The sequence below is a fragment of the Oncorhynchus clarkii genome, chromosome 25 (assembly GCF_045791955.1).
Source record: "Oncorhynchus clarkii lewisi isolate Uvic-CL-2024 chromosome 25, UVic_Ocla_1.0, whole genome shotgun sequence".
Classification (NCBI taxonomy): Eukaryota; Metazoa; Chordata; class Actinopteri; order Salmoniformes; family Salmonidae; genus Oncorhynchus; species Oncorhynchus clarkii.
In genome coordinates, this window is record NC_092171.1 from 15,515,687 (window position 1) to 15,536,109 (window position 20,423).

General features: G+C 43.3%; 1 protein-coding gene across 3 annotated transcripts in view; it reads left to right on the forward strand.

Moving 5' to 3' along the window:
* Positions 1 to 20,423, forward strand: part of LOC139384186 (ral GTPase-activating protein subunit alpha-2-like) — a 138,026-nt gene that overhangs the window by 60,881 nt on the left and 56,722 nt on the right. For all 3 annotated transcript variants that reach the window (XM_071128905.1, XM_071128904.1, XM_071128906.1), the window contains 14 exons: positions 1,674 to 1,796; positions 2,272 to 2,357; positions 2,491 to 2,755; positions 7,560 to 7,753; positions 7,879 to 7,977; positions 8,141 to 8,296; positions 13,739 to 13,867; positions 14,151 to 14,279; positions 14,470 to 14,528; positions 14,748 to 14,856; positions 15,559 to 15,669; positions 15,785 to 15,853; positions 16,145 to 16,282; positions 18,837 to 19,017. In XM_071128905.1, coding sequence (XP_070985006.1) covers positions 1,674 to 1,796; positions 2,272 to 2,357; positions 2,491 to 2,755; positions 7,560 to 7,753; positions 7,879 to 7,977; positions 8,141 to 8,296; positions 13,739 to 13,867; positions 14,151 to 14,279; positions 14,470 to 14,528; positions 14,748 to 14,856; positions 15,559 to 15,669; positions 15,785 to 15,853; positions 16,145 to 16,282; positions 18,837 to 19,017 — 1,848 coding nt within the window. The remainder of the gene's footprint in view (positions 1 to 1,673; positions 1,797 to 2,271; positions 2,358 to 2,490; positions 2,756 to 7,559; positions 7,754 to 7,878; positions 7,978 to 8,140; positions 8,297 to 13,738; positions 13,868 to 14,150; positions 14,280 to 14,469; positions 14,529 to 14,747; positions 14,857 to 15,558; positions 15,670 to 15,784; positions 15,854 to 16,144; positions 16,283 to 18,836; positions 19,018 to 20,423) is intronic.

Genomic DNA, 20,423 nt, shown 5'->3' on the forward strand with positions numbered 1-20,423 from the left:
TTTAGGCTGGGTTTCTGTACAGCACTTTGAGATATCAACTGATGTACAAAGGGCTATATAAATACATTTGATTTGATTTGTATGGACCTCACTTTGTGCATGTGGGCATTTTCATGCTGAAACAGGAAAGGGCCTTCCCCAAACTGTTAACACAAAGTTGGAAGCACAGAGTCGTTCAGAATGTCATTGATTAAGATTTCCCTTCACTGGAACTAAGGGGCCTGGCCCAAACCATGAAGAACAGCCCCAGACCACTATTCCTCCTCCACCAAACTTTACAATTGGCACTATGCATTGGGGCAGGAAGCGTTCTCCTGGCATCCACCAAACCCAGATTTGTCTGTCGGACTGCCAGATGTGGAAGCGGGATTCATCACTCCAGAGAATGCGTTTCCACTGCTCCAGAGTTCAATGGCTGCAAGCTTTACCCCACTCCAGCCGACACTTGGCATTGCGCATGATGATCTTAGGCTTATGTGTGGCTACTTGGCCATGGAAACCAGAGGCAGTTTGGATCTCTGTAGTGAGTAATGGAGCACAGGCGATTTTTACATGCTTCAGCACTCCGCATCCCGTTCTGTGAGCTTGTGTGACCTACCACTTTGCAGCTGAGTCGTTGTTGCTCCTAGACGTTTTTTCACTTCACAATAACAGCACATTTAACGAAATGACTTGCATCCTATGACGGTGCCACGTTGAAATTCACTGAGCTCTTCAGTAAGGCCATTCTACTGACAATGTTTGTCTACGGAGATTGCATGGCTGTGTGCTCGACTTTACACACCTGTCAGCAACGGGTGTGGCTGAAATAGCCGAATCCATTAATTTGAAGGGGTGTCCACATACTTTGTGTGTGTGTATATATATATATATCCACAGGATATATACTCTATCTATATCTATATATATATATATATATAGATATAGATAGATAGAGTATATATCCTGTGGATATATATATACACACACACAAAGTATGTCTATATCTATCTATATATATATAGATATAGATATAGATAGATAGAGTAGCGGAAATAGCTAATTTCCTGGTTGCTAAAATTCTAGAGCTTGCTCTATTTCAGTTTTTTGTGAGAAAAAAAGCACTGAAGAGGGTAGTGAATCATTGTACCATCTCAACTGAAAAAAAAATATCGTTTTTACAGGTGTTTGAAGCTGGTGGACCAAAACCGAAAGTAACTTTCATTTTGGTCCACTAGCTTGAAACAGCTGTAAAAATGATATTTCACAGTGATTTTGATGGTGCAATGATTCCCTACACTATTCAGTGCTTGTTTTCTCAGATAAACTGAAATTGAGCGAACAGTGTAGAATTTTAGCAACCAGGACATGACAGTGATTTTCAGTAGACACACAAACACAAAGTCAGAACAATTTTCCCGGTTTGACAACAGATGCCGCTCCGTCGGGTGGAATCAATAGCCGAATATCACAGCCAATCACAACACTGGTGGGTAAGTAATACTGTGAAACACTATCATTCCACTATTAGTGCCAAATATATTTTTGACATTTTTCGAGAAATCCTATGTGTCGCACCTTGAAGTTGCTGGAGTTCTGTGTGGTAGAGCATGTCTTGTGTGCCGGATATGAGATGCCTGATGCATTGCTCTTAACCCTCTGTCCTCTCCTGGCTCCCTGGTCGTGGTGCCCAGATGTGGAGGAGGGCCAGTTGTCTGAGTGTGGGGGAGACGGGGAGCTGGAGGCTGGAGACAGCCCTCTACCACGCAGCAGCAGCACCTCTGACATCACACAGCAACTGACTGACACCTTCCCAGGTAGGGATACACCAATGAGTGCGCGAACACACACAGCGTGAGGGCGTGTTCTAACGTAGGCCATTTTTGCTGCCCTCTAGTGGAAGTATCTATACTGCCGCTAACAATGTGCCCATCTATACAGTGATTGATGTGCTTTGAAGACTACAGGCTACAACAGTGGTTCCCGACCAGGGGTACTAGGAACCCTGGGGGTACTTGGTCTATCCACAGGGGCTACTTGAGAAGTCTGATTAGACCATAGGTCTGCTGGTTAAATGTACATGAGGGGGTACTTCAGGGGTACTCCGGGCAGAGCTAAATTCAGTTGGTGGTACAGTAACCGAAAAAAGGTTGGAACCTCTGGGCTACAACTCGTTCTGATCATGCATCTAGAGGATGTAGGGATAAGACTAGAACAGTATTTATGACCAGTCTGCTGTGGGGGGTGGCTGTTTGTGTGTCCAGTGTGATTAACAGTCACTGTGACCTCCAGGACACAAGAGGGACTATTCCCCCAACAACTCCTGTGGCTCCGATGGCAGGGCGTCGGAAGCGAGGACAGACGGCGACCCGCCAGTGGTGAGAAACACACACCCGATGCAAAATCTGTGACCCTCTTACTTTGTTTGGTTATTTCAGCAGGGCATCTGTGGCGGTCTGATAGAGGCATCTCTGAAACAACCACTGATGACTTCTCCCTCTGTGCTCCCAGATTCTGATCCGGCGGAGCAGCAGTCCGGTCGAGCTGGACTACTCTGTAGAGGGACACAACAACTATGCAAGGCCCACGCTCCAGGAGAAAAGTGTGAGTGTGAGCAGCGAGACGTCCAACGGCTACTTGAACGACGCTGACGGCAGCCTGCTGGCCTGGCAGGCCTTTGAGGAGGAGGCAGACACCCAGTCAGCCCAGATAGATGTCACAGCAGACACAGGGAGCCAGAGGAACCTGCTGCTCAGCCACAATGAGGCCCTGGCAGGTACTGAACTGTACTGGGGGGGGGATGTTGATAAGGTTTCTGGGGGGACTGATTTTGTTAACCGAGGCTAGGATTGCATTGGTTTATATGGGATAAATACTGTAGCATATGGCCTTCAGGTTCAGTAGATTTGTATTCTGTGGGGTTTGTCAGATTCAGGTGTTTGTCCGTGGGTCGTGTGGGGATTAATCTCAGAGCAGCCTGACCTTTCAGAGGATTAGCATAACCTTCATGGCCAGCCTCTGTCTGCTCTACAGTATCTTCCCCTGCCCTGCCTGCCCTCCCTCACCCTGGCCTATGAAGCTTTACAGAGAAAACACTCCCTCTCTCTCCACCTCTATCTAGCCTTGGACGTGTTCTGGTTTTACCACCTGCTCAGGGGTCTTTATTCAGCAGGCAGCTGGGCCTTTTGTTTATTAAGCTGTTTTTGGTATTAGGTTAACGCATTATGGCTATTGAGGGAGGGCACATAAAGATGGATTGATTACTACTGTTACATGTTTACTGGGAAATGTTAGGTGAGAGTCTCCTTGCTAAAGTATCTCAAAATATTATCGTGGTTCAGCGTAGGTGAATATTTGGAAAAAACAGCTGTGACTAATAGCTGTCAATTCTTGTCAAAAAATAAAGTCCCTTAGCGTAACCCCTGACCCTTAGCGTAACCCCTGACACTTAGCGTAACCCCTGACCCGACACCATCCCCACCTCGTCTGTACTCTTACATTGATTCATTGTGTTTTCTCTCCCCACTCCGCACCCCTGTCCCACCACCAGCAGCACCCCTGTCCCACCACCAGCAGCACCCCTGTTTTTTTAACGCCAATACCGATACCGATTTATTGGAGGACCAAAAAAAGCCAATACCGATTAATCGGCCGATTTAAAAATAAAAACTTAAAAAATATATATATTTGTAATAATGACAATTACAACAATACTGAATTAACACTTATTTTAACTTAATATAATACATCAATAAAATCAATTTAGCCTCAAGTAAATAATGAAACATGTTCAATTTGGTTTAAATAATGCAAAAACCAAGTGTTGGAGAAGAAAGTAAAAGTGCAATATGTGCTTTGTAAGAAAGCTAACGTTTCAGTTCCTTGCTCAGAACATGAGAACATATGAAAGCTGGTGGTTCCTTTTAACATGAGTCTTCAATATTCCCAGGTAAGAAGTTTTAGGTTGTAGTTATTATAGGAATTATAGGACTATTTCCCTCTATACCATTTGTATTTCATTAACCGTTGTTTATTGGATGTTCTTATAGTCACTTTAGTGACTTTAGTGACTACTTTTGCCAGTGTAACAGTATAGCTTCCGTCCCTCTCCTCACTCCTACCTGGGCTCGAACCAGCAACACAACGACAACAGCCACCACATCGAAGCAGCGTTACCCATGCAGAGCAAGGGAAACAACCACCCCAAGGCTCAGAGCGAGTGAAGTTTGAAACGCTATTAGCGCACTAACTAGCCAGCCATTTCACTTCGGTTACACCAGCCTCATCTCGGGAGTTGATAGGCTTGAAGTCATAAACAGCGCAATGCTTGACGCACAACGCTATCAGTCAGATACTTAGATACTTGTATGCTTGTATGCACAGTCAGATTATATGCAACGCAGGACACGCTAGATAATATCTAGTAATATCATCAACCATGTGTAGTTAACTAGTGATTTATGATTGATTGTAAGAGAAGTTTAATGCTAGCTAGCAACTTACCTTGGCTTACTGCATTTGCGTAACAGGCAGTCTCCTTGTGGAGTGCAATGAGAGAGAGGCAGGTTGTTATAGTGTTGGACTAGTTAACTGTAAGGTTGCAAAATTGAATCCCCCGAGCTGTCAAGGTGAAAGTCGTTCTGCCCCTGAACGAGGCAGTTAACCCACCGTTTCTAGGCCGTCATTGAAAATAAGAATGTGTTCTTAACGGACTTGCCAAGTTAAATATAGATTAAATAAAGGTGTAAAATAACATTTTAAAATACAATTAAAAAAATTGGCAAATCGGCGCTCAAATTTACCGATTTCCAATTATGAAAACTTGAAATCGACCCTAATTAATCGGCCATTCTGATTAATCGGTCGACCTCTAGACACCATACATCAGTCTGTGTTGCACATGCCTCAGGACCAGGGTACTGCTACACCCCCTTTCTAGCCTGAACTGCCCACCACCCTCTGTGTTGCACTGTGTTAATCCTATACCCACCCATCACATGTGTTCAGCTGTGTGTGACTCTGGTGACTGGGGAAAATAAACCTCTGTGTTGAATCACCTGTGTCCGGGGTGTGGACAGGCCTAGAGTTCTAGTGTTATACCCTAGAGTTTATACAGTAGTAAATCAGAGTTCTAGTGTTATACTATAGAGTTTATACAGTAGTAAATCAGAGTTCTAGTGTTATACTATAGAGTTTATACAGTAGTAAATCAGAGTTCTAGTGTTATACTATAGAGTTTATACAGTAGTAAATCAGAGTTCTAGTGTTATACTATAGAGTTTATACAGTAGTAAATCAGAGTTATAGTGTTATACCCTAGAGTTTAAATCTGAGTTCTAGTGTTATACTATAGAGTTTATACAGTAGTAAATTAGAGTTCTAGTGTTATACTATAGAGTTTATACAGTAGTAAATCAGAGTTCTAGTGTTATACTATAGAGTTTATACAGTAGTAAATCAGAGTTCTAGTGTTATACTATAGAGTTTATACAGTAGTAAATTAGAGTTCTAGTGTTATACTATAGAGTTTATACAGTAGTAAATCAGAGTTCTAGTGTTATACTATAGAGTTTATACAGTAGTAAATCAGAGTTCTAGTGTTATACTATAGAGTTTATACAGTAGTAAATTAGAGTTCTAGTGTTATACTATAGAGTTTATACAGTAGTAAATCAGAGTTCTAGTGTTATACTATAGAGTTTATACAGTAGTAAATCAGAGTTCTAGTGTTATACCCTAGAGTTTAAATCTGAGTTCTAGTGTTATACCCTAGAGTTTATACAGTAGTAAATCAGAGTTCTAGTGTTATACCCTAGAGTTTAAATCTGAGTTCTAGTGTTATACCCTAGAGTTTATACAGTAGTAAATCAGAGTTCTAGTGTTATACTATAGAGTTTATACAGTAGTAAATCAGAGTTCTAGTGTTATACTATAGAGTTTATACAGTAGTAAATCAGAGTTCTAGTGTTATACTATAGAGTTTATACAGTAGTAAATCAGAGTTCTAGTGTTATACCCTAGAGTTTATACAGTAGTAAATCAGAGTTCTAGTGTTATACTATAGAGTTTATACAGTAGTAAATCAGAGTTCTAGTGTTATACTATAGATTTTATACAGTAGTAAATCAGAGTTCTAGTGTTATACTATAGAGTTTATACAGTAGTAAATCAGAGTTCTAGTGTTATACTATAGAGTTTATACAGTAGTAAATCAGAGTTCTAGTGTTATACTATAGAGTTTATACAGTAGTAAATCAGAGTTCTAGTGTTATACTATAGAGTTTATACAGTAGTAAATCAGAGTTCTAGTGTTATACCCTAGAGTTTAAATCTGAGTTCTAGTGTTATACCCTAGAGTTTATACAGTAGTAAATCAGAGTTCTAGTGTTATACCCTAGAGTTTATACAGTAGTAAATCAGAGTTCTAGTGTTATACTATAGAGTTTATACAGTAGTAAATCAGAGTTCTAGTGTTATACTATAGAGTTTATACAGTAGTAAATCAGAGTTCTAGTGTTACTATAGAGTTTATACAATAGTAAATCAGAGTTCTAGTGTTATACCCTAGAGTTTATACAGTAGTAAATCAGAGTTCTAGTGTTATACTATAGAGTTTATACAGTAGTAAATCAGAGTTCTAGTGTTATACTATAGAGTTTATACAGTAGTAAATCAGAGTTCTAGTGTTATACTATAGAGTTTATACAGTAGTAAATCAGAGTTCTAGTGTTATACTATAGAGTTTATACAGTAGTAAATCAGAGTTCTAGTGTTATACCCTAGAGTTTATACAGTAGTAAATCAGAGTTCTAGTGTTATACTATAGAGTTTATACAGTAGTAAATCAGAGTTCTAGTGTTATACTATAGAGTTTATACAGTAGTAAATCAGAGTTCTAGTGTTATACCCTAGAGTTTATACAGTAGTAAATCAGAGTTCTAGTGTTATACTATAGAGTTTATACAGTAGTAAATCAGAGTTCTAGTGTTATACTATAGAGTTTATACAGTAGTAAATCAGAGTTCTAGTGTTATACTATAGAGTTTATACAGTAGTAAATCAGAGTTCTAGTGTTATACTATAGAGTTTATACAGTAGTAAATCAGAGTTCTAGTGTTATACCCTAGAGTTTATACAGTAGTAAATCAGAGTTCTAGTGTTATACTATAGAGTTTATACAGTAGTAAATCAGAGTTCTAGTGTTATACTATAGAGTTTATACAGTAGTAAATCAGAGTTCTAGTGTTATACTATAGAGTTTATACAGTAGTAAATCAGAGTTCTAGTGTTATACCCTAGAGTTTATACAGTAGTAAATCAGAGTTCTAGTGTTATACCCTAGAGTTTATACAGTAGTAAATCAGAGTTCTAGTGTTATACCCTAGAGTTTAAATCTGAGTTCTAGTGTTATACCCTAGAGTTTATACAGTAGTAAATCAGAGTTCTAGTGTTATACCCTAGAGTTTAAATCTGAGTTCTAGTGTTATACCCTAGAGTTTAAATCATAGTTCTAGTGTTATACCCTAGAGTTTATACAGTAGTAAATCTGAGTTCTCTCTCTGCTCTATCTGGTCTTGCAGACAGCCGTGAGTGTCTGACTGATGATGTCAGCATCATCGCAGGCGGGAGCCTGACCGGCTGGCACGCTGACTCCGCCTTTGTGCTCTGGAGAAGGATTCTGGGTATCCTGGGGGACGTCAACAGCATCCGCTGCCCCAGGATCCACGCCAAGATGTTCAGTTACCTCTACGACCTCTGGCACAAACTGGCTAAGGTAAGCACTGCCCAGCCTTCAAACACTCTTATCAGCCCTCATGACATGTCATGTACAGTCAGAACAGTCAATATTTTGTTCTGTAGATTTTCAGTCTGGCTAATGCAGTAGTGCCCTAATTCCAGATCCGGGACAACCTGGGCATCAGTGTGGATAACCAGTCATCTCCTCCTCGGCCTGTCTTCATCCCTCCTCTCAGAATGCTGGCCTCCTGGCTCTTCAAGGTGACTCAGCGGTTCAGAGGTCCACTGTCTCTACATGCATCACCTAACTAAGAACTATCAAAGACATGCATGTGACTATAACCGTGTGACCTGGTCTCTCTCCCTTCTGCCTCTCTCCTTCACTCCCGTTCTCTCCCTCTGTCCTCCTCTCCTTTTCCCCCAGGCCACCATGCTGCCTGCAGAGTTCAAGGCGGGTAAGCTGCAGGCCTATAAACTCATCTGTGAGATGATGACCAGGAAACAGGACGTGCTGCCCAACAGTGACTTCCTGGTCCATCTCTACCACGTCATGCACAAGGGCTTCACCAGCGTGGACCAGGTAATTTTCTGTTTTATCCTAAGCATGCTTTAACTAGCCAGTAGGAGGGGTTCATGTGAGACAGGTAAGGCCAAGAGGAAGCCTGACGAAGAGCCACAGTATTTGAAACATTGCCTCTATAACTCTGATAGCACCTAAACTGTACTGTCATTCTCCTGTGTTCATGTGCTTTTCTTGATGTAGATTCCAGTAACTAAGGCCAGAAGAAGGAGCCACTGTCAAACACAAGAGAATGGGACTGCTCTTGCAGCCACCTGCCAATAAACTGTACAGCTGGGATCTGTTGCATTGTGGCTATACTTCCACTCATAACCACTAGGTGGGGCTATCATCAAAGGCATCTTAGCTTTTGTTCCATGGTCCTCTAGATAGAGGAGGAGAATGATGAGATGCTCCTTTGCCGGTACATAGCACATGTTTGTTGTCATGTGTTGACATATGTCCTGCTGATGATGACATTGTGTATACCTAACCTTTACCGTTCTAACTTAATCTGGACTGGCTGAGGTAAATGTGAAGATGGTTGATGAAGCTGGTTAAGTATTATATTGCGTGTAGGTAAGGCTCACCTGGGTTCAGATCAGTGGAGTTAAGTGTTCTCTAGTCCTCTACTCTCTCTAGACCTCTCTCTCTGTCTCTTTGGGAGGACAGCCAACCGGTGGTGATTGTGATGGCACACTGTTTTGGCATGTTGTCTCGTCTCAATTCAGCATGGTCCTCCTCTAGCTAGCCACTCCCTGCCTAGCTGGCTGCCTGCTCTTCACATTTGGCGGAGGTCCAGTCCAGCCTACTGAGTGGGGATAAAACAGCCCCCCCCACACACACACACACACACAAAAAAAACAAAGACAGGCAAGGGAGAGAGAGAAAGAGATTGATGAGGAAAGGGGGGGGGGGAAACTGTGAATAAATTAGTTTGTTTTGTGCGTGTATGCTCTGCCCACGGGTTTATATTGCGCTTTGGCAGAGCGACAAGCTTATTAGAATGTTTTCCATGTCGTTAAATAATGTTTGAGCTCCTGCCGTGTATACGTGATTAATTAAGGATTGACGTCTGTTGCACTCCGTTGGAGTGACACGTTGGCTGGGGCTGAAGAGGACCGGGAGGGGGGGGGGGGGGACTGTGGAGGAGAGGGGGGTCCTGGGGTACGCGCTGTGGAGAAATGAGGGGGCCGGTGCAGAGGGACAGCGTGGCATTCTCCTTTCCAGCTTTTGTTGTGCCTAAATATAATATGGGGCCTGGGCCGCCAGTGTTGAGTTGGCTGGGCGCTGGAGCGTGCTCAAATTGGCCAGAGAAAGAGTCCTAATGTCACACAATGGAGGGACAGCCCAGCCGCACGCCTGCTTTACATAAGAACGTGCCTCTTACTCCATCCCCCTCCCTCTATCCCAGGGATGTTAAACTCATTTTGTTTATTTCCTTGTCGTCACAATTTGCTGAAGATAGTCCTCTATCCGTCGTTTTTGGAATTGTCGATACTCCCTGTCGTCCCCGACTGTCTAGCTGAATTTGTATGATCATTAGTGAGCTGGACAAAGCCAAGAAACGGTATAAATATAGGTCCATTATCGCTACACAGTTTTGATTTGGTTTTAGTCATTTTAAAATATATTGAGTTTGCCCCCCCCCCCCCCCCCCGGACCCTTCCTGTGTATGCTGTACGTTTGACCCCTGTTCTATCTGCTCTATCCACCATCCCTTACAGTATCCCTCCAAATCTAATGTTCTTCTCTCTTTAGTCTACTCTGTCCCACTCCTACGCTCCCCACATATTTGTCCACATTTCTTTGTTTTTAATGGGCTGTCTGGTACTTTTTAAAGCACTGCACGTTTGCAAATATAACATGGCAACGTTTTTCACTGAAAAGGAGGGGCTGTGAAGGAGTGTACACCCCCTGGCTGCCAAGGTCAATGGTATTGTCCAGGCTCTCTCTGTCTCCGTCCACTGAGCCTGCAGTGGCATGGCCACGAGACAATTGGCAAGGCCTTGGGCCAATGGTAGTAATCTATTTTCTAACTCTAAGAGTGCTGTATGTATATCAGCCTAATGTGAAGGGTTGTTTTTCTTTTTTGTGCATCAAAATGGGCCTTCTATGAACCGTGTGTTTTGTTTGCTGGGTGTGAGCCAGTCAGTAAACATCTCTCTCACACCTGCTCTCCCTATGCACAACCAGAGGTTTTTCTATTCACCTCAACTTATCAGTGAAGAGAACAGGGATTGTTTCATCTGTGTAACGGAGGTCTGGGGAGAGGGAGGGGGAAATGTGACGGTTGAGTTCTTTAGCGGTTGAAAACCTCAGTGGCTTAGTTGATGATGAAACCTTTGAAAAGGACCTCTACACCTTGACAGATTAACAGGAGGGGTCTATCGATTAGCCTCGACTGGGAAACCCCTCTTCTACACACACTAGCTGTCATCAGAACTTAAAGTCATGCTATGATTTCAGTCTCATACAATAATGACCAGTAAATTGTGAAATATTTCATTTGTACAGAGCCTTTAAAAAGTATTCACACCCCTTGACTTTTTTCACATTTTTTTTTATTTTTCTTTTTACAAAGTGTGATTTAAAATTGTGACAGTATTTTGTGTAGATCATTGATGAAAAAAACAGTCAAAGTGGAATACAAATGTGAACATTTGTAAAACATATTAAAATAAAATAAAAAAAACTCATACAATACAGTGGTTTCAGAAACTATTCATACCCTTTGACTTATTCCGCATTTTGTTCTTACAGCCTGAATTGAAAAGTTCTGAAATTATTTTTTTCTCACCCATCTACACACAATACCCCATCATGACAAAATATACTGTATATATTTTTTTATAGAAAATTTATTGAAAATGAAATTCCGAATGATTTCATTTACATAAGTATTTGCACCCCTGAGTCAATACTTTGTAGAAGCATCTTTGGCAGCAATTACAGCTGCAAGTCTTTCTGAGAGCTTTCCACACCTGGATTCTGCAACATTTGCCCATTTTTTTTATTATTTTCTAAATTCTTCAAGCTCTGTCAAACCATTTTCAAGTCTTGCCATAGATTTTGAAACAGATTTAAGTAAAAACTGTAAGTTCCATTCAGGAACATTCACTATCTTCTTGTTAACCAACTCCATTGTAGATTTGGTCTTGTGTTTTAGGTTAGTTTAGGTTACTGCTGAATGAATCTTATCTCCCAGTGTCTGTTAGAAAGCAGACCGAACCAGGTTTTCCTCTAGGATTTTACCTGTGCTTAGCTCCATTTCCTTTTTTTAAATCCTGACAGTGATTCTCTACACTGCTTGCTTGTTTAGTCACAAACTTCAATTTGGCAAACTATTTGAATTTTTGCGATTTCTGCGTATTGCACCTGTTATATCCAAAAAGTATTTTTATAAGTATTCAACGAGCGGGTTGAATACTTATCGACTCAAGACATTTCAGCGTAAAATTTGTATTCATTTGTAAAAACAGAATTCCACTTTGGCATTATGAGGTATTGTCTGACAACAAAAAAATCAAAATGTAATAGATTTTTAATTCAGTCTGTGATGCAACAAAGTGGAAAAAGTCCAGGGGTGTCAATACTTTCTAAAGGCACTGGAAAGACTGAGGCTCATTTCCTGTGTGCCTTCAAACACGGCGGAATGAAAGGGTTTTACGAAGCCTCCTGTCGGGGTAGTGTTAATGCACCTTTTGTTGAGAAGAGCAGAACAGGCCAATCCCACTGCCAACCCTCAGCCCCACCACACAGGACCAATTCCCATCTCTACTACCACACATTCATTTCACAACCAAGCTCCCTCTACTTACATGCACAATGGAAATGCTTTGTAGGTTTGTCGCTTGCCTTAAAATGCTCATTTCAGGCAATCAGCCGACAGTTTGTTGGCAGCTAATTACCACAGACTGTTCACCACATTACGCCTTTCAGAGGTCAATTACGTCAGAAATGACGGTAAAATGGGCCTCCAAGCCCTAATGCTCCAAACCAATTTCTGTCTTCTGCCGGCACTGTGTATGTTTTGACTTGTTCCTTATTGCCTGCTTGTTTTTATATTCCTCCTTTGTTCCTCCTGCTCTGTGTTTACAAAGGCTTCATTTGAGGTGATTAATGTAGCGGGTGGGTGGGTTGGGAGGGGCAGAGTGGGGGTGGAGGTGTGCAGAGTATGCCGGGTGTTTGTTGAGGTGCACTGGGGTTTAGGACTCGGGGAGACACGGCCACTGTTTGAACGACCTGATTTACACACATTTACAGCTACCCAGAAGGCAGGTGTTCCCGGGCCTGGATTTTGTCTGTGCACACACACACACACACACACATATATATATATATATATATATATATACACACACACACATATACACACACACACACACACAAACTGACTTAACAAAGATAAGCGGGCCAACCAGCCTCCCCTTATGTAGGCCTTTCCATTCTTATCTCATAAAGAATTTCAGTTCACTCCTGACATTTAAGGCAACATGGCTGTACTTTGACATCGGGGTAATAAGATGGTCGTCGACCATTGTTATTATGGAGCTGTACTATCTGCCCACGTATAGAGACCTCTTTAATTTCAGCACCCATCTGGCACAGAGAGCGCACTGTGTACCTGAACAATACCTTATCCCTGGCTTTAATTACGTGTGTGTGGAAAGTTGCAGGTCTTTTGTTCCACCATTCTCCCCCCTTTGTGCTGTTATCAACCCATCTGCTGCTGCCTCTTTCTCCCATTCCCCTCTCTTCCTCCTCCACCTCGTTCCCCTCTCTTTTCCTCCTCCACCTCGTTCCCCTCTCTTTTCCTCCTCCACCTCGTTCCCCTCTCTTTTCCTCCTCCACCTCGTTCCCCTCTCTTTTCCTCCTCCACCTCGTTCCCCTCTCTTTTCCTCCTCCACCTCGTTCCCCTCTCTTTTCCTCCTCCACCTCGTTCCCCTCTCTTTTCCTCCTCCACCTCGTTCCCCTCTCTTTTCCTCCTCCACCTCGTTCCCCTCTCTTTTCCTCCTCCACCTCGTTCCCCTCTCTTTTCCTCCTCCACCTCGTTCCCCTCTCTTTTCCTCCTCCACCTCGTTCCCCTCTCTTTTCCTCCTCCACCTCGTTCCCCTCTCTTTTCCTCCTCCACCTCGTTCCCCTCTCTTTTCCTCCTCCACCTCGTTCCCCTCTCTTTTCCTCCTCCACCTCGTTCCCACTCTCATTTTTTTGTTTTTGTATAAGATGGACTGGGAAATTAGGTGCACTCCTGAGTGCACTGTTGTCATGTTTATGCTAATTTTGGAAGGACTACTATGCTACCATTCCTTTCCAGAGCTCAGTGCCTGTCCATTCCCACAAATACACTCAGAAATACATGCGTCCTGCTTACAAAACAGGTGTGGTTTTACTGATCATTCAACCAATCAATCCATTGACCATAACCATCTGTGTGGTATGTGTGTGTGTGATCCCTCCCAGGACGTTCTGAACACGGTGATCCGTTCCTTTTCCCCGCGCTTCTTCTTCCTGGGCCTGCCTGGCTTCACCATGCTGGTGGGAGACTTCATCACCGCTGCAGCACGCGTCCTCAGCAACGACTCCTCTGAGGTACGCAGGTCTACACACTCACAATATGACAAGTCTTACGTTGTAATAGCTACAACTGAATTATATCAGTTGGCTAATGTAAATATTAAAATGCAATATTTGATGTAATAACATTTAAGGTCATTAAACATATTGTACTGAACATCATTCTGAAGTTCAGATTGGAGTGTGTTGAATTCAACACAAGGCCATAAGGCAGCCGCTCTTGGATGAATTTCCAGGAAGCATAATGTTTCATGTTCTGTAGCCGTGATGATGGAAGTCTTTTATTTTCCTCTGAAAGGCTCCGAGGATAGAAGCACAGACCGTCCTTGGGTCGCTGGTCTGTTTTCCCAACCTTTACCTGCAGATTCCACTACTGCAGACCGTTCCCGGAACTGATGACATCGTCGTCGGGAACGAGGACATCAAGGTATTCAGAGTTCTTCCATGTCCTTTTGACCTTTTAGTAAATACTCAGACAGCAAACCCATTTAAAAAAAAATGTGTAGCAGTTCCCTGTAGTTACAAAATGTGTACTTTGATGGATAAGATGGAATGTTTGGATGGTATGTGAAGTGGATTGATCATTATCATTTTTTCTCTCTGCCCTCTCCCTTCAGGACTATCTGGTCAACATCTTACTGAAAACGGCACGGAATGAACCCTATGAAGCGGCCAGGTATGGAGGGTTAGGGGTGCAGAATAAAGGTGGTTTGGAAGCAATGGGACTGATTTTGTATCGAGTGGATTATGGTTCATATTTCAAATAAGTAGTGTATTGAAATAAAATATTTGATGAATTGTGGTAGTGAAATTGAACAGAGATACAACACCAGAAAGTGAGTAAATGGTCCCATAGCGTATATCAGTATTCTCACTGGTCTGCTGTGTGTTCTAGGTGTATAGCTGTATGTAGTCTGGGCCTGTGGGTATGTGAGGAGCTGATGCAGCAGAATATTCACCACCAGGTCGAGGATGCCATCAATGTTCTGGGCGTAACACTAAAGGTCAGTGTGTTTTATGCGTCAGCGCCTGTGAGTGACAACATGCTCTGTGGTGTGACTGAAACATATTATTTTTGAAGACCTCTGCTCCCCCGTCTATCGGTGGTTAGATGCAGAGGGAACTAGTGCTTTCTGTTTTTTGGGGGAGGGGAAAGAGCTCGAGGGCTGTGGCGTAATTTCCAGGCCACTCGCTCAGTGGATGCAGGCCAATTTAAGAAACCACATCTCTCCCCTCTAGTTTACTACTATTGCAGTCCTTCTCTCTAATGGCGCAGTAATCACTTCCCAACCCAACTTGACACACACTCAGCTGGCCCAAAATAAAGGAGATGTTGGGGGGGGGGGGGGGGTGGAGGCGAGGGAGGGCTGCTTTTCTAAAAGCAGGTGCTAAACTCTCACGGTCTCTTTTTGTGTTGGGCCATTTCTGCATTGTCTACCCTTGTTATATGTCAAGAGGCACTCAGCCAGAAAACAGGAAGTTCCATTTCTGTGCCCTGAATTCCAAATCACTATGTTCAGCTGTCTGCCAGTCAGTCCATTAATGAACTGTAATTTGAAAGAAAGGTCATTGCAGAACCAAGACATTTTCATAAGTTTTTCTGTTGTGCCAGATGATTCCCATCCTAGTTTTGTACAACTACTCATCCTACAACTTCCCAGAGTTGTTTAACCTTAATCTTGTTCTCCTGTCCCTTCTCTGGTCAGTTTGGGAACAAAGCTGTGGCTCAGGTAGCCTGTGACCTGTTCCAGCTCCTCATCTCTCACTGGGAACACCTCCAGAGGCTAGAGCGCTCTCTCCCAAAGAAAATCATTGAGGCAGGTTAACACAGCTCCTCTTCACCTTCCTGATATGAGACATTCATATTCACTATCACTCGCGAAAAACATGTCGTCGAAGTATCCATATCTTGTTTTTTTTCGTCCCATGCAGATCTTTGTGGCCACTATAGCATTTCTGTTGCCGAGCGCAGAGCACTCGACAGTGGAGGCTGACAAAAAGGTACAGGAAATTGAACGAGCATAAAATGGCTGAAGTCTGAAGGACCCTTTCTTTCTAGATGTAGCAAGTGCATTTGCTCAGGAATCTTGTTCGGTCTCCCCCATCCTGCTTTCTGTCTCTTTCTCTCTCTCCAGCCCTGACTCTCTCACTTTCAGTCCCTCCTTACCTCTCAGCATTGCTCATCTCCTCCCTAGCTGCTTTACTAATTATATTAGCCTGCATGAGGCTTCATTGTGTGTGTGGAGGGCACTGGGCTAATGGAAAAGCCTCTCCTCTCTTTGTGTGACTCAGCTAATCGTGTCTTTGCTGCTGTGCCTGCTGGACTGGTGCATGGCCATGCCCCTGAGTATGCTGCTGGAGCCCATCACCATGCCCGTGCTGGAGGACCCCACATCCCACAAGGCCCCTCTGCTCGACTACATCTACAGGGTGGGTAAAAGAAAAGAATAGTGTCATAGGAATTTGTCTAACCCCCAACACAGCCCTCTTCAGAAGCCCTATTTGACATTTAAAATGTGTTCTATGCCGCCTTGGAAATTAAGTATCCAATTTGTGAGAATGTCCACCAAACTACCTCACCTGTTTGGTAATGCACATGTGATACTCAAAAACATAAATTTATAAAAGGGAAGTATTTTATCTGACTTTTTCCCCGATTGGGTGTTTGAATCCTTATTTGTGGCGGCAGGTAGCCTAGTGGTTAGAGCATTGGACTAGTAACCGAAAGGTTGCAAGATCGAATCCCCGAGCTGACAAGATAAACACTGTTCCTAGGCCGTCATTGAAAATAAGAATTTGTTCCTTTACTGACCTGCATAGTTAAATAAAGGTAAAATAAATGTTGTTTTTTTAAAAATGATTTTGTGATTAAACGCAGAGGAAGAGGCTGAGAAATGAGGTATTATTCAGTGGAGGTTTGACAGATGCGGTCAAAGACACCTTTATTTGGATGTCAACCCTGATAAGAAATGGTCAAATTATTTAAATATGCCTTTGTCCTCTTGATAAGCCTGGATTTAAAAGCCTGTCTACTTTTTGAGTTGAATATCTCTTAATATGGGAGAGACTGCAGCTGCTATGTAGGAAATAAATGCATTTCATTGGTGGTTCTATTGTGCACATACAAGTAAAGTGTCCCTTTTAGTATCATCATTGGTAAATCAGCGTTACCCTGACCTTACTGAAATGCTGGTCCTCTTGTTTTATATTTGGACAACATTTAATGTAATAAAACCAGAAAAATATCGCAATCACACAAAATACACGTCTCTACTGGTCTCCCATACCAAATGGACTTTAAACTATACCCCCCCCCTCCTTTTTTAAAATATTTGATTCTCTGTCTTTTCAGCTAGGCACTCATTTACATACCAGTAAACCTCACAAAATGAGTAGAGCGTTTTGTCTAGTTTGTGCATCTCTTTTGGATTTGTTATAGTAACTATTTAGTTGTTTCTCATACCAAATCGTCAATGAACAGATTCAACTTAAAAGTGACCCATTCATACGCTGATGAATAACAATGGAACATTTCTGCACCTCTGCTGAGGATTTGAGCTTGGTAGTTGGTGTATTTGTGTCTTAACAGCATGAGGCTGGTCTGTGCAAAAGGCATGATTGCTCTGGACCTTATTGGTTCACTGGACCTCCATGCCGTGTACTCCATCTGCTCTCTGCCTGCCTCAGCAGCTGCACCCTCACTCTGTTGTTGTGTGTTTGCTTGTGTACATGTTTTTGTGCATCCATAAGTGTGTGTGCATATGTGTCTACACGTATCCATGTTTGTTCGGGTATGTGTTACCTTCCTGGAACTGTTGCTATGCGAGGTGCAGCCACTTAGTCGTCAAGCAAGCAGAAGCTTTTTTTCCCCCGTCCACAGAGGAACCACTTTGGGGCTTTGGTGTGGCAGCTGTTTGGTTCTGGTCTTTTCACCATAAACCCCCCCCCCCCCCCCCCCCCCCCCCCCATGCCCAGAGGACTGTAAGGCATTATAATCCACATACTGTCTGCATTTCCCCACACAATACTGTTTCAGATGACAGGACCTGCACCTCTCCTCTGAGGCTCAGCCAAGTGTGTGTGTGTGTTTTGAATGGGATTAGCCATTCATTTACATAGACCAGCCTCCACAATGGGTTTACCAAGTCCACCCTCTCAGTGTGAGAGGCCCCACAGTTGCTATTGTCTGGTATGTCAGGCGTAGCTTCCAAATGTTATTTTCCTTTTTACATTTTTTTTTTTTTTACAATAAACAAAAACCTACTTTGACAAAAACCAGTAGACAACTTATCATTTACATACTTCCACCTACTTCCAAACATAGGTGTTTGTGTGAGTGTCTGAGTGCGTGTGTTTGTGTGTGCATGCGGGTGCGGGTGCTTGTTTGTGGCAACATGAGCAGAGGGATAAAGTCTTAATTAAATCAAACAGAGGTAACCTGTCCAATCAGTGTAATCAACTGGACTACCACGTCTTATCTAGCCCTGCCAAACCAACGGACAGATGCCGCACCATCTGTTATGCAGATCGATACTCACTCATCACAGGAGAGATATGGCAGTGAAGCACCTCTTCTCCCTCAGGTGGAGGCTCACCATGGCAACAGACCATATAGTACCCCTACGTATGTGCCTGAACCATTCAATGCTCGCGTCCCTACCCGGAACGTCTGCGTTTGAGATTACTGTATCCTTTTACATTGACTTGCCTAGTTACTTCCTTACTCTGTTTCAGTTACTGGAAGGTCAATGTTGTTCAGGTGTTCACTGTCTCCCGCTGCCGGCCAGTCCCAACTGATATTCTGTAACTCTCAGGCAGACTGAGTACTGTTTGTATGAGTGTGCAATGTGTCTAATTTCTGAGTACCATGTATTTGTTGATGCTGTGCAGCAAGCCACACAAAGAAACCACAGCAGTGACTGCATGCAAGGCTCCCACTGTCTTTCTCCTGTGGTGTTTTTAACTCCTACCCTCTGTCCCGTAGGTGCTACACTGCTGTGTCTCTGGCTCCAACCTGCACACCCAGCAGAGCCACTACCTCCTGAGTCTGTCTGACCTCTCCACTGACTACGACCCCTTCCTCATGCTGGGCCAGGTCCAGAGCTCAGAGCCCCTTCTCTCGCACACCGCTGCAGACTTGGGCAGCCTGCTCACCGTGGCCGAGGGTAAGGAGACCAGAGACATCGCCGCCGTCACCGGCCTCACTACTGTCTCCAGCACAGCGTGGGGCAGAATGGGGAGACGAGGTGCCACCCGTTTAATACCTGCTGTGTGGGAGATTGCGCTGGGCTGACGGCGAAATGAAAGGAGGGCTGTGTGCGTTTGTGTGACAGAGAGTGTGCGTTTGTGACAGAGAGTGTGCGTTTGTGACAGAGAGTGTGCGTTTGTGACAGAGTGTGCGTTTGTGACAGAGAGTGTGCGTTTGTGTGACTGTGTGTGTGACAGAGAGCGAGAATGCTTGTGAGTGCCCTGTCATCTAAGGTGTGTGTGCCTAGCTGCTGCTGTTGGTTTTCTACATTACTCTTCCTCTTCCAAACCACCTGGGAAATGAGCAGTGGGTGAACTACATGGCGATGTAACCTTTAATATGTTCCCTTCCATTTGGAGCTTGCTACTCCATTAAATGTAAATGTTTTTAACTAACATTGACGAGACTAACTCATGGAATGGAATGTTTTAAGAGGTAGGCATTAGCGCTCTGCCCCAGAGAGAGGGCCCATTTATATAAAAGAGACATCTAAAAATGATTTTTATTAGTGACCTTGTAGTGTCATTAGGTTATGTATTAGAGTATTCCTCTGCTCATCCAGAAGTCCGTTGTTTCGACAACAAGAACCTAACCGTTGATGCAATGTTGGCGAAGCCTAGCTGAAATATCTAGCTTATGTCATTACTTTTCATACAGCGCTACAAAGTCCAGATAGAAATAACAAACGGCCTCAGAAGACCAGCCAAAGAGCACTATGCATTTCCCTTTCAGCTCACATTGATTAAGTCTCATCAAAGGCCCTGTGCATCTACAATGCGGCGCACCGCCCGCTCTCTAAAGAGCTTTCTCCACTTTGATGAGCCATGATGGTATTGATAGCACTGTCACTATGCAGAGCTTGTCTTGTTTTCCCCACGTCGTAACATGGCATCCCTTTTTCATTTTGGCGTCGTCCTGAGCATGTGGATCATTTACATAGATCTGATTCGGGGGAGTAGTGCTCTGTTCACTGTTGCTTTAAACTTGTCCGTCTCATTAGCACCCTGCTGGTCTTTTCTCTCCTGCCGTTGTAACAGACTCAATAGCCTTTTCAAAGTCGTCTCCTATGATTAGATGCTACCTACTTGCGGCAGAGGTGTGCCATTGTGAGAAATGAAAAACGACCCCATTAGTGATTTATAATGGGTAAGCTAGCTTTGTGTTGAAAAGGTGAGCGGATTGAGAGCACGTCTGCCCGTGGTAATGTGGTTCAGAAAGACGGCGGCCCAAGTTCAAGGTGTTCAATTCTGTATCCTGACTCCACTGTATGAAATACACTGATCACATCTGGCGACTGCACGCGGACTTTGAAATGGTTTGTCT